Source organism: Terrapene carolina, unplaced genomic scaffold (assembly GCF_002925995.2).
Source record: "Terrapene carolina triunguis isolate 2854851 unplaced genomic scaffold, T_m_triunguis-2.0 Scaffold33477, whole genome shotgun sequence".
Lineage (NCBI taxonomy): Eukaryota > Metazoa > Chordata > Testudines > Emydidae > Terrapene > Terrapene triunguis.
The window spans coordinates 2,656-15,866 of NW_020697828.1; the positions used below are offsets into that span (position 1 = coordinate 2,656).

At 54.6% G+C, this 13,211-nt stretch overlaps 1 protein-coding gene across 1 annotated transcript; it reads right to left on the minus strand.

Annotated features, from left to right (window-relative positions):
- Positions 1–4,570: 4,570 nt before the first annotated feature.
- On the minus strand, positions 4,571–12,044 carry LOC112105522 (butyrophilin subfamily 1 member A1-like; the record flags this gene model as incomplete). Its single annotated transcript, XM_024198358.3, has 3 exons — positions 4,571–5,062; positions 11,894–11,920; positions 12,024–12,044. Coding segments are annotated over 3 exons (540 nt in total), but the record flags the coding sequence as incomplete, so codon positions are not given.
- Between the last annotated feature and the right edge of the window lie 1,167 nt (positions 12,045–13,211).

Consider the following 13,211-nt stretch of genomic DNA (forward strand, 5'->3'; position numbering starts at 1 on the left):
GACACCTCTCAGCCTTCTCCTCCATCCTGCACCTCACTCTCCATGGAAAGGGCTCGGCTGAGGATCAGATGCCAGGTTGTTGTGCAGGGACAGAGCTTCCGAAAGACAGGCTCACCAAAGGACGTGTTGCCTTGGGCGGACATGATCTCAGACCTTCTGGTGAACGACAACACCGGTGCCTTTTGCAATCAATAACTTTCTTTTAGAACCCTCATTAGACCTGAGGGCAGCAGGCCAGTGACTTGTGTTGGTGTTTGCTGCTGAGCTGGGGTTTGATGTTTCTCACTTGAATGGGAGAACCCAGAATTCCCTTTAACCTCTGGCTTGTTTCCAAGCAACAACAGTGATCTGTTTGGTCTGAGGAGGATGTTAAATCCAGCAGGGCTGTGGCAGTGTAGGCTGAGTGACAGGAATATACAGATCAGAGTACAGGTTAGGGGAGCGGTGCAGGGGAGGAGGAAGGATGTTGGAGAAAGTATTCTAAGCTCCTCCCACAAAATAAACATCACCCATGTGAGTGACCAAACTGAGATGCGGCTCACAGTAACTCAGGCAGATATTCGAAATACCCTGAGGTCTCCTGGTCCCCTTGAGCTGGGCAGCTGCTCAGTGGGGCTTGGATACACCCAAAGGTTCTGCTAGACTCTGTGGGATCAGCTCCTTCTTGACTGTGGGACGGGGGGGGATAAGTATTTGCAACTCCCAAATGCAACCCTCTTGTGGTACAAACATGAAGTAGCACTCAATGAATGGTGCAGATCTGTGACCCCACCTGTCTGTTCAAATATGAGGATTAACTGTTTGGCTTTGTGTTTTTTGAAACAGCAGTTATCTGGGGGGCAGGATCAGGGTTTTGTTCAGGGATTTGTTTCCGCACCAGAGCTGAGACCTAAACACCACCAGGGCCCAGACAGACACACGTTACTATGATAAGAGCCTGGGGATTACTTTGACGCAGTGCACTCTGGGTCTATAGAAGATTTGTGATTATGTTGTCTCTACACATTAAAAGTCCAGTCCACATGCAAAGGTCAGGAAGGCTGGAGCAGGAGAGTCACAGACTGATTCCTCTCTATCCCTTTATTATTACTATTTATTCTTGTAGCACCTTGGAGCTCACCAGTCATGGACCAAAGATCCTGTTGTGCTAGGCACTAAATACCTCTGAAAATCTGGCCTTACATCCCTCCCTGCTTACCTAGAGGAGGAATTATACAAACCAAACCAAACACAACACTGGAAACCACACCCAGAAATCCTCCTCCGACATTCCACCCAGAGATCGGTCACAGGCCGACTTTCCCAACGCACACCTCCTGCACAGGGATTCACGCTACTTTGCTTGTGCATTGGAAATGGCAGGTGTCCAGCCTCCTGTGGTCTGAACCAGAGGAGGGAGCTCCTGAGCCTGAGATCAACAACTGGGACTTTCTGATTTTCCCTCGAACATGCCTGGCAAGAGTTGGAAGCTTTGGTTCCCTGGAATGCTGGACAATCCCAGTGAATATGTGCTTGGATCCAATCCCGGGCTCACCGCGCTCACAGGGTGGTTGCCATCGAGGAGGCTGCCCAGGAGTACAGCGTAGGGAATAGTTATCGCCGTGGCTGGGACCGGGGCTTGGTCCTACACTGCAGAGTTAGATCGATGTAAGGCAGATTACATCAAACTAATTGTGTCAGTGTAACACTACAGCCTTGCTCCCACTGATGTAATTGCCCTACTACACTGATATAACAACTCCACCTCCATGAGAGGCGCAGGGCTTATGTGGGTGTAGTTAGGGTGATGCAGTGTGTGTGTAGACACTGTCTCACTTACATCAGCTGTTGGCTGTCATTCTTGGCAGTTTCATGGCTCCGCTGACTAAAAAGCCAGGCTGTTCCGGGGGCAGGTAGGGGGCTGCAGGTAGGAGGCTCCAGCTAGGGCCCAGCTGCCTTGAGGCTCCCCTGTCCTAGCCTGGCTGTGCCCTCCGTGCCTGGAGCTTGGATGCCCCACAGCCCACCCCGCTCCCAGCCTAGCTGCTGCCCAGGCTTCCTGCTCCGAGCTGGGCTGAGCCTGCCCTGCTCCATGCTGCCAGCCCGACTGCTGCCTGGAGGCTCCCAGCTCCCTGTGGGGAGCCCTGGTGAGGTCACTAGCTCAGCGCTGAGAAGAAAGCAGCAGTGTAAAAGTCTGAACCAGGGAGCAGGAAGGGGGCTGCTCGTAACTGCTGCTATGTTGTGATGCACCATAAAAAGTCATAAAGACACTTGGTGGAAGTTCCCTGGCAGACTGCATGCTGCTTAATTCACAGAGAGGTCTGCCAGCCAGGGGTTGCAGGAACTGATGGGGGAGCCCATTCATAATTAGAAATTTAAAAATGAACATTCCTGCAATCTCTTCCTGACACTTCATGCTGTCAATTGTGAGTGACAACACATTTTTATGTCTTGTCAGTTAGTAAAAACCATGTTGTATATTAACCTATTTGCCAACATATTTCCCCATGTAATAACACAATAAGATTGGATAAGAAAACACAGTAATTACACATAAGTCAGTGAGAAATAGGGAAAGAAACACAGATATTTCTGAAGGAAATTTTAGGGGGAAATTATCTATTTTTAGATTAACATTTCCCTGTATTAAAAACTAGGAAAAACACATAGCTTCAGCAGCCCATGCCACCTAGACACCAGCAGATGGGATAAAAACACAAATGAATCCATCACAAGATAATTTTAGGGTATTTATTTTCAAATAATCAAGGTAAGTTTAGGGCACACTGCCATGAATGGCATATTGTGAATAAATCTTCAAAACTGAATTATTACATTGAAAATGTTCATAATGCATCACGTTTAAAACAAAAAGCAATGCCATGTGATGTGCCTCCCCTCAGACTCTGCTCAGGTAGTGCTTCAAGAAATTAGGTTCAATCACTAATTTCAAGGAATTAGATCAATTGGTCACTATTTTTACAGAGCATTCCAGAAGGTGGTGGACAGAACCCAGAGGAATTGTGATGAATTTCCTGGAGCAATTTTATTTTCTTTGTATTCTAAACCTCACACGACAACAAAAATATCACCCTTTTGACTGATTTATGGCCGAGAAGAAAGGTTTCCCAAGAAAGCTTCACCAAATTTCATGTTATGTGTCACTAAGTGCCAGTGTCTTTAATACAATTAAGTTAATTTGTGATGATTCAGTAAAGGAATACTGAATAATGGGGAGAGGGATAGCTCAGTGGTTTGAGCATTGGCCTGCTAAACCCAGTGTTGTGAGTTCAATCCTTGAGGGGGCCACTTAGGGATCTGGGGCAAAATCAGTACTTGGTCCTGCTAGTGAAGGCAGGGGACTGAACTTGATGACCTTTCAAGGTCCCTTCCAGTTCTAGGAGATAGGATATCTCCATTGATTTAAAGAAACCTCTCTCTATTTCTTTATCAAACTGCATTTGTTGTGTCCTTATTACCAAGAGCAGGAAGAGCCCAGCAGTACATTGAAATCAGCAGTGGACACTGACAGTACATTGCCTGCAAATAATATTTTTAAAGAAAAATAAACCAAAAAGATGGAGATTGTAGAAGAGATTTCTATCTATAGGAAGAGAGCGTTTGAGGTTGGAGACCGTGTTTTGTTAATTGATGTGAGAAAAAGAAAGGAAGGGTCATATCTTGATTACCAATTATATGTAACTAGAAAGTTAAACATCACATGAATTAATGCTGACAGAAGTTCAAAGAATATTATATAATCTTGCGTGAGTTAACTTAAATATATTGCTTAATTAATTCTATCATTTTTTCACCTATTAATTGTCAAAGGTGTAGTACAGGAGGTGGGTGTATGTGCCCTGCCTGCCAGAGAGAACCAGTCAAGACAATAAAGAGAGGGGGAGAGAGAGAGAGAGCAGCTGCACATGTGTGTAGTTGTGATGTTTATGACACATGTACATTGTAACTGAACAACCCAGTCTGACAATTTAATAGTTTATTTTGTTAAGATAAATATTTTGGATTTCTTGAAATTCCACAGTTGAAATGCAAATGACGTTATTTAGAGAAGTTAAACTTCAATATAGATTTGAGAGAAGAATCAAAAAATAAATGTAAATAATTCCATTTCTAAAATTATGTTTAGAAGCTTGTTTGTGAAATACTGTTGAAATGTAAATTAAAATATTCTTGTATTTACACTTTGTTATAATATTATTTTCTAAATTAGAATAATCTTTTTTCTTTCATATTTTACATTGAGATTTCACAGGGGTAGAAAATTCTGACAGGAGTGAATGACGCCATCCACCACCATCTGCTACCCCTGGGGCAGGGGACAGGGAAGGTGAGGGCTGGGGGTTGCCAGGTGTCCGGTTTTCAACTGGAACCTCCAGCTGAAAAGGGAAACTGGCAGCATCCGGTCAGCACAAAAAGTCCAATTGCCGGCACTAACTGACCCCCACCACTGGGGGCGGGAAGAGCAGCAGCGCTGGGAGGGGACAGTCTGTACCGCGGGGTCACTGTCAGGGACAGAGATTCCCTCCGGCCTCAGCTGGGACTGGGCAGATTATCAGGGGAGCCGCGTTTGTACTCCCATCACTGTGACCGGGACAGAAATAAGGGTGGAGCGTCCCGGAGAAGGTGTCAGTGAAAGTGAAGAGATGGGACCTGTCAGTCACATTGTAAAATGAGACCTCGCCCGCCTCATAGTCCAGGAAAATCCCCACCCGGCTGGGCCTGACGAGCATGGGGAGGGGGGTCCTGAGGGAGGTGAGGGCCTTGTATTCCCCATCCCTCAGCCACATGACCCAGTATCCATTCACAGGTGTCCATGTAAGCTTCCCTTTCCTGCTCACAGATTCCCTACAAACCCCCAGAGTCCATCTAGTCTTGTCTCCCACCTCCACCTCCCAGTAACGCCTCCCACCCGTGAACCCCTCAGCACCCAGGACACAGGGACAAGTATCAAATCTCTCAGGGTTGTTGGGCAGATCCTGGCGTGTGTTTCTATCTGTTACACGTTTCCGATCCTCAGACAGGATGAGCCAGGTATTTGCCGTGTCTGGATCCAGAGTCACGTCCACTGGGGAGAGAGTCACAGAGTCAGGGCCAGGGCCAGGGCCAGGGGCAGGGGCTGGTCACTGGGATCAAAGGGAAATTAACCTGCGTCCCCGTTAATTGCTGGGGGGGGGAGGGGTTGTTGCCTGAGGGGAGTCAGGACCCCTCTGCCTGTGAGACCTTGAGGTGAAGGACAGGAAGGTGTGGGGGGGAGGTGTCGGTGCGGGAGGGGGAGGGGAGGGCAGTAGAGTGACTGGGAGGGGCCAGGCTGATACTGGGAGAGGAAAGGGGAGGAACAGAGATGAGTGAGGGGAGGGGCAGGCACAAGAGCAATGGGGGGCAAGGGAAGAAGCCTGCATCAGGAGTGGGAGGGGGAGGGAAGGGCCGGTTCCAGGGGGTGAAGGGAGGGGTGGGCATCAAGAAGAAGGGGACAGACCCCAGGGGGCACAGGGAAGCAAAGGAAGGGGCGGGTAGCAGGGGGCAAAGGGGTGTGAGGGAATGGGGGGGCTCCAAGGGGCAGGAGAAATGAGGAGAGGGGTGGACTCCAGAGGGGCAGATCAGAGTCGAGGGGAGGGACAGGTGCCAGTGGTGGGGGGATGAGGAGTGGGGCAGGCACCCGGAGCATGGGGGGGGGGGAGGGAATGGGCAGGCGCCAAGGGGACAGAGTGAGGCAGGAACCTGGAGGAGAGGAGCTGGCTAGGGCAGGGGGGTCACTGGAGGACAGAGCAGGGAGAGGGGAGGGGCTGGTGCCAGGGGACAAAGTGGGGTGAGGGGAGGAATGGAAGAGGAGGGGCAGGCCCCAGGGGTAGAGGGGGGTGAGAGGAGGGGTTGGTGCCTAAGGGGAGAGAGGGGAGGGGTGGGCATCAGGGGACCAAAGGGGGGCAGGAAAAGGGGTAGGCACTGGGGCACAGAGGGGGGCAGAAGGAAGGGGGTTGCACCACCTGACACAAGGGGTGAATGGAGGGGCAGGCACCAGGGAGGCAGAGGGGGTGAAAAAGGAGGGGTTGGCACATGGGGGCTAGAGGGGGGCGAGGGAACGGGCATGAGGTGGGCAAAGGAGGGGATGGGGGAAGGCGCAGGTGACCAGGGGACAAAGACAGTGAGGGGTGGGGCAGGCACCAGAGGGGAATGGGGGGAGTGAGGGGAGAGGTGGGCACCAAGAGGGAGATGGTGGGAAGGGGCAAACCCCAGGAGGGTTGGGGAGGGGGCTGAGCAGAGGGGCAGATGCAAGGAGGGCAGGGGGCAGAGTGGGCGGTGAGGGAGCAGGTGAGCATGAGGGGACAGAGAGAGAAGTGTGGAAAAGGGCAGGCCCTAGAAGGACAGAGGGGTGTGAAGGGAGGTGTGGGCACTGTGGGGGGGCGAGGGAACATGAGGGGAGGAGCAGGACCCAGAGGGTAGAAGGAGTGAGGGAAGGGGCAGGCACCAGAGTGCAGAGGGTGAGAGAAGGAGCTTGTGCCAGGGGGCAAGGGGAGGGGGTCTGTGTGGGAGAAGGAAGGCTCCCATTGGTGGGCAGCAGTACATGGAGACCCTCTGGCTGCCCCACCTAGGAGCCGCTGCCAGAGGGGTGTGCCGGCTGCTTTTGGGAGCCACCTGAGGTAAGTGCCGACCCCCTAACCCCCTGCCCTAGCCTAGAGTTCGCCCTCCACACCCCTCCGAGAGCATACACCCAGCAACCACACTCCCTCCCATAGCCCACACCCTCTCTTGCAGCCAAACTTCCTCCCAAAGCCCGACCCCAAACTCCTCCCACTCCCAATCTCCCTCTCAGAGCCTGCACCCCATACCTCCTCCTGCATCCCAACCTCCTGCCCCGGCCTAGTGAAACTGAGTGAGGGTGGGGGAGAGTGAGCGACAGAGGGAGGGCGGATGGGGTGAGCGGGGGCGGGGCCTTAGAGAAGGGATGGGACAGGGGCATGGCCTCAGGGAAGGGGCAGGGTTTGCGTGATTAAACAGTTGGCAACCCTACCAGGTGGGCATGTGGAAGCCCTGGCCGTGCCACAAGAGCGCGGCCAGCAGCGCAACCAACAGCTCGCTGGGCACCAGTCAGCGCAGGTGCAGCACGGCCCTAATGCCAAGCGGACAGCATCCACGCGGGTGCAGCTTGTGCGTGCAGGGGGCCCATTGACTTTTCTGCCCCGGGGCCCAGAATTGCGGTCAGGAGGCCTGCAGGTGGTAGCAGGGGGTGAAGTGGGGGGTGGGCTCCAGGGTGCAGAGGGTGTTTGGGGAGAGGGGGAGGTGCCAGGAGGGCAGGGGGATGAAGGGAGGGGGAGTTCTAGAGGAGGAGAGGTGGGTGGAGGGCAGGGGCACGTGCCAGGGAGACAAAGTGGGGGAACGGGGCAGGGGCCAAGGGGAGCAGAAAGGGGTTGAAAGGAAGGGGTAGGGCGAGGTGGAGGGGGGAGGATAGAGGCAGGGGCCAGGTGAGCACAGGGGTGAGGGAAGGGTAAGGGGGGGGCATGTGCCATGGGTGCAGAGGGGTGAAGGGGGCAGGCCCCAGGGAATCTCTGTTGGTCTGGGGCCGTGTGGTTGGTTTGTTACTAAGAGCAGGTTGGTGCCGTCCCCACGCACAGGACAAACACACAATAATCAGATAATCAAATCTCTCAGGATTGTCAGGCAGATCCTGACATGTGTCTCTGCGTCTCACATGTTTCTGATCCTCAGACAGGATCCTGCTTCCTCCATCTGGGAGAAGCTGCACCAGGGGCCAGTCCCAGTTCACACCTGTGCAGCACGTCTGCACTAGGGGTTTGCACGGGAGCACCGACATGGTTGAGACACTCCTGTACCAGGAGCCGTAACCCCTCCCCTCACTGGGGTTATGGATCAATAATTACAGGGTCACTGGAGCCAGGGCCGGCTCCAGGCACCAGCCCACCAAGCTTGTGCTTGGGGCGGCACCTGGAGCGGGGCGGCGCGGCACTCCGGCCCCCGGGGAGAGCGGGGCCACGGCCGGGCTCGCCGCCCTCCCCCCGGCGCTCTGGCCGCCCTCCCCCTGGTGCCCTTCCCTCGGCCACGGGGGGGGAGGGGCGGCCAGAGGCTTTTTTGCCTAGGGCGGCAAAAAAGCCAGAGCCGGCCCTGACTGGAGCAGGGGAGCTGGACTCTGGGCTCCCAGGTGGGGGCCCGACCCACTGGGCTGCAGAGTCATTCTCACTCCCATGCTCTGGCCCAGTGCCCATGGCAGTGTTTAGACACAGGGGGACGACTTCAGCAGGAGAGATTGAGGGAGCCCCACACCAGACACCAGGAGCCCAGCGGTTCCAGCCCTCACCTGGGGGGGGGGGACGGGACACACACCCAAATTCCAATTCTTTCCCCACATCACCTGGGGGGATTGAACCTGGGGCTCCCAGCTGAGGGCCCAGCCACTGGGCTAAAGGCTAGAAGGGAAGTGGTGGCACCTTTTTCTGTTCATTAAAACTATTCAGCAAACTCGACATAGATTGGCAAATAGCTTCAGTCTAACCGAAATATAATTTTTCTGCAAACAAACTATTTGTACCCAAATTTCACCCAGCTCCACTGCAAACCTGTCTGAGCAACTTAGGAGCCCAAATCCCAGTGACTCGCAGTGAGTGACTGTCAACACCCCCAGAAACGCAGTTATGGGCAGGCCAGACACAGGACATCAGCTATGAAACACTCCAGAGCTGCTATTTAATTTGCCCTGGATAGAAAAAATCCCCCTGGACTCCTGATCTCAACCCCAAAATCAGGCTGAAAATGGAGACTCGGCTCCAGCCTGAACTCTCTGCCCAGAGTGATTTGTCCCATGGACTCTGCCAGCAGCACAGACCCTCTGTAGATGCGCCTAGGCTTCTCCCAGAGCAGATAATGATCACCCAAGACCATCTCAGAGCCCCAGGGGGGCTCAGGTGTCTCCATCTAACGACTGCGCCAGCCAGCTCCCTCGCTCTCATTAACCAGCCCTGGGTCAGACACGCTGGGAACTTTCACACCCAGACTCTGGAGACACTTTGGGTTCATCTGCACAGCCCTCGGCAGCGAGTCTCAGAACTGGGTGGACAGATTCAGGCTTGCGGGGCTCCCTCTTTGGCCCTAAAAATAGCCACGTAGACATTCAGGCTCAGGCTGGAGCTCAGGCTCTGAACCCCAGGGTGGAGCCAGGTCTGCCCCTCACAGCACAAGCCGGGACATTGTCTGTGTCCAAGTCCCCTTCACCCTATTTCTGGGACAGGGAACAGCAGCCCCAGGGCCCCTCCCTTCACTCCCCAGGGCCGGGGAGTGAGAGCCCTCAGCCTCCTGGGCATTGGGGCCTCCCAGCACCAATTCCTGGGTCAGTGTGAAAGTGTCTCCACCCAGAGAGCTCTGCGCATCCAGCAAATACACAGATGTGCATAGGCGCTGAATCTGTGGGTGCTCCAGGGTGCTCCAGCCTTGGGAGGAAGGGGCGGCACAGGTGGGTAGGGCCACGGTTCAAGGACCAGTGGCCCCTCTACTTTTAGAGAGCTTGCATCAGTCCTGGGGAGAGCTGGAGCACCCATGGAAAAAAAATGGTGGGTGCTGGGCATGCACCAGGAACCCCACCAATCAGCTCCTCCCCCTCGCCCCAGCACCTCCCCTGCCAGTGGTCCCGATGATCAGCACCTCCCCCTCCCTCCAAGCACCTCACACCCACTGTGATCAGCTGTTTAGCGGCCTGCAGGAGGCACTGGGGTGAGGGGGAGGAGCTACGGCAGGGTGTGCTCGGGGGAGGGGGCGGAACAGGGAGGGAAGAGGTGGGGTGGGGGTGGAGTGGGGCGGAAAGAGGAAGGGTGGGGGTGGGGCATTGGAGGAGGTGTGTAGTGGGGGTGGGGCCTGGGGCAGTGTGGTTGTTGACCATCCCCCTGGTACATTAGAAGTTGGCACCTCTGGGCTTTGGGATCAGGATCTGGAATGGTACTCTCCCCAGGAGTGATGCAAGGTCTCTAAAAGTAGAGGGCCCACTGGTCCCTGAACCGTGGCCCTGCCCACCTGTGCAGCCCCTTCCTCCCGTGCAGCCCCTTCCTCCCAAGGCCCCACTCCTACTCCACCCTTTGCCCCAAGCTCCTGTCCCCACACCACCCCTTCTCCCTGCACCGCCTCTTCCCCCCAAGACCCTGTCCCTCCAGTCGCTTCTCTCTAACCCTAACCCTTATGGCCAGTAAAAAGTGGGAGGCCAAACCCTCCCACTTTTAAAAGTGATGGGGCCATAGCTCCCTGCAACCCGCTCTTCTGGTGCCCCTAACTCACCCCCCCCATCCTGGGGAGGAGAGGGGGCTTGGGGCAGTGTCAGTGAGCTCAGTGCGGGGGGTACAAGTGGGGTTTTACACCCCTCCTGCTGGAGCTCTGTGTATTGAGGGTGCGAGGACATCACAGCGGCCGTGTGAGCCCCCCACTGTCCTGCCAACATGGCTCAACCCTGACACCTGCTGGAGTCTCTCCCTGGGGAGGAACCGTCCCTGGGGCCTGATCAGGCCTTGGCCTCCCTGCGGAGGTGGCCGGTGAGGCTGCCATTAATGTGAGCTATGATGGGAGCTCCTGCCTGCTGGGAACCGGACTCTGAGCTTTTGCTGAGATCGGTGACTGGGGAGTGAAAGGCCCCAGCTGCCCCCCTGAGCCAGCTGGTTCCCCTCCCCCCCGCAGTGCGATACCAGCGATGCTCACACTCGGTGACATCCCCAGTGCCCCAGCGGGCAGGGCGAGGGTCTGTCCAAGGAGCAATGGACGCAATCTGCAGCAAGGGAGACTGAGGCTGGAGATGAGGAAACACTTTCTAACTCTCAGGGCAGTGACGTTCTGGACCCGGCTCCAAGGGAGGTTGTGGGATCCCCGTCACTGGCGGTTTGTAAGAACTGGACAAACCCCTGCCAGGGATGTTCTAGGCCCTGACCCAACATGGGGGGCTGGACTAGGTGACCTCTCAAGGTCCCGTCCAGCCCTGCATTGCCATGAGTCTAGGTGACAGCTGTTCTGGGCTGGGCCCAGGGCCCTGGGGGCTCTAAGCGTGGTGTGTGGCACGTTGGGGAGTTAACACTCTTAGTGACCATGGTAGCTCAGCGTCCCTGCCAGGGGCTGGGCTGGCACGTGTCTGGCTGCCTGTACCTGGCTCAGCTGGGTGTTACTGTGCTGTGTGGACAGGACTAGGGTTGGCACCTGTCCAGGTTTTCCCAGGATTGTCCCTTTGTTCAGGTCGCTGTCCTGGGAAATCTGTGAGTCTGTCCAAGACGTTACAAGGCCCGGGTGTGTCAGTGGCTGTAGCAGGGGGACTGCGGGGTGGCCGTACCTGCACAGAGGGAGCTCTGGGTCCAGAGAGTCTAGGAGCCGCAGGCATGGGGCAGCGAGTGAGAAAATCTGCCGTGTGGGCGGGGCACAGTTTGTTGTTGAAACTGGTTCAGGGGAGCGTCACAAGCTGGATATAAAAACGTGTCTGCTCTTGCAGTGGGGTCAGGGCCTCCCTCCCCCCCAAATCCAGGGGGACACTGAACAGCTCCTGTCTGGTCCTGTTGTGCTAGAAGAAAATTGTGGCTAAAGCTCGGTCTGAGCATGGTGATGCTGCTGGGAGGAGAGAGCCGAGCAGTTCAGGGCAAATGATGCACAGCTAAGAATGTCCATCCTGCAGAGCCCAGGTACGGCCCTGCAAAGGTGACACCAGGGGGCAGTATTCCCTCACCAATCAGCCCTTTCCCAAAGGGGGCAGGTCCCTGCTCTGCAATAAACCTGGGATGTTGCCTGCCCCTTTCCATCCACCCCAGTGACATTGCTGTTTCCAGCCTATTGAATGTCATAGGAAAATGCTCTGTGCAGGGAAAGGAGCAGAGAACTCCCAGGGGGAGGTGGGGCCTCACCATGGATAAAACATCAGTGGTATGTACAGTACCTGCGTAGATCTGGGCGCTTCTCCACCCTGCAACCAAACACAGACAGAGGAGTGAGAACGCCCCTGAACACCGACACGCTGAGCAGGAGACAATGTCACACAGGGTGATACAGGGGGGAATGGAACTTACTGAGCTGAACCTGGAGTTTGTCTGAAAATAAAACAAAGAGAAATGAGTCAATATCACATAAAGTGACCAGATGTCCTGATTTTATAGGGACAGTCCCGCTATTTGGGGCTTTGTCTTATATAGGCGCCTATTACCCCCCATCCCCTGTCCTGATTTTTCACACTTGCTGTCTGGTCACCCTAATATCACATTATCTTGCAGAAGAGAAGTGAGTCAAAAAGACTTTAAAGCAGGGAAGTTAAAATCCTTAGGCTGGGTCTACACTACAGCGGGGTTCCGACCTAAGATACGCAACTTCAGCTACGTGAATATCGTAGCTGAAGTTGCGTATTTTAGGTCAGCTTACCTGGCGGTGAGGACGGGGGAAAGTCGACCGCTGCCGCGCTGCCGCCGACTCCGCTGCCGCCTCTTGCCGAGGTGGATTTCCGGAGTCGATGGCAGAGCGATCAGGGATCGATTTTACCGCGTCCTCACGAGACGCGGTAAGTCGATCCCCGATAGACCGATTGCTACCCGCCGGATCGGCGCGTAGTGAAGACATACCCTTAGACTCAACCTGGAGGCTACGTCAGCAACCAGAGCCTGGCACCGCCTGAGCAGCAAAGGAATTAGCAAGGGGAGAAATATTGTAACCCCACCTGTCCAGGTGAAGGAGGTGGTAGAGCCAAACAGGGATCCCTCAGCAAGTGGAAAATATTAACCCTGTGAAGCCAGCAGAAAGGAGCATAAAGTACATCAGGTGAAGTGCATGATGGGAATTAGGAGGCTAAATGGAATTAGCAGTGAACAGCCAGAGATATCAAACAAATACTAGGGAATTATTTCAGTCCATCAGAATCAGGAAGCCTGTGAGAGAATCGATGGGTCCCCTGGATCCGCAGGGGACAAATGGAGCAATTGAGGAGGGTAAGGACAATGCTGAGAGACTGGCTTATTTCTTTGCATCAGTTTGCACCACAGAGAATGTTGGGGAGAGACCTGCCCTGGAGCTGCTCTGTTCAGGAAATGAATATCAGGGATTGAGGTGTGAAGACGAGATATTGGAACAACTGATAAGTTAAAGAGCCAGCAGCCACCATGAGCAGCGTAGATCCCTGCCAGGTGCCAAACGCCCAAGAGTTCTGAAATGACGTCAGAGCGATATGGCTGAACTGCTAACGATAATACACATCTCTCATTAAAATCAGC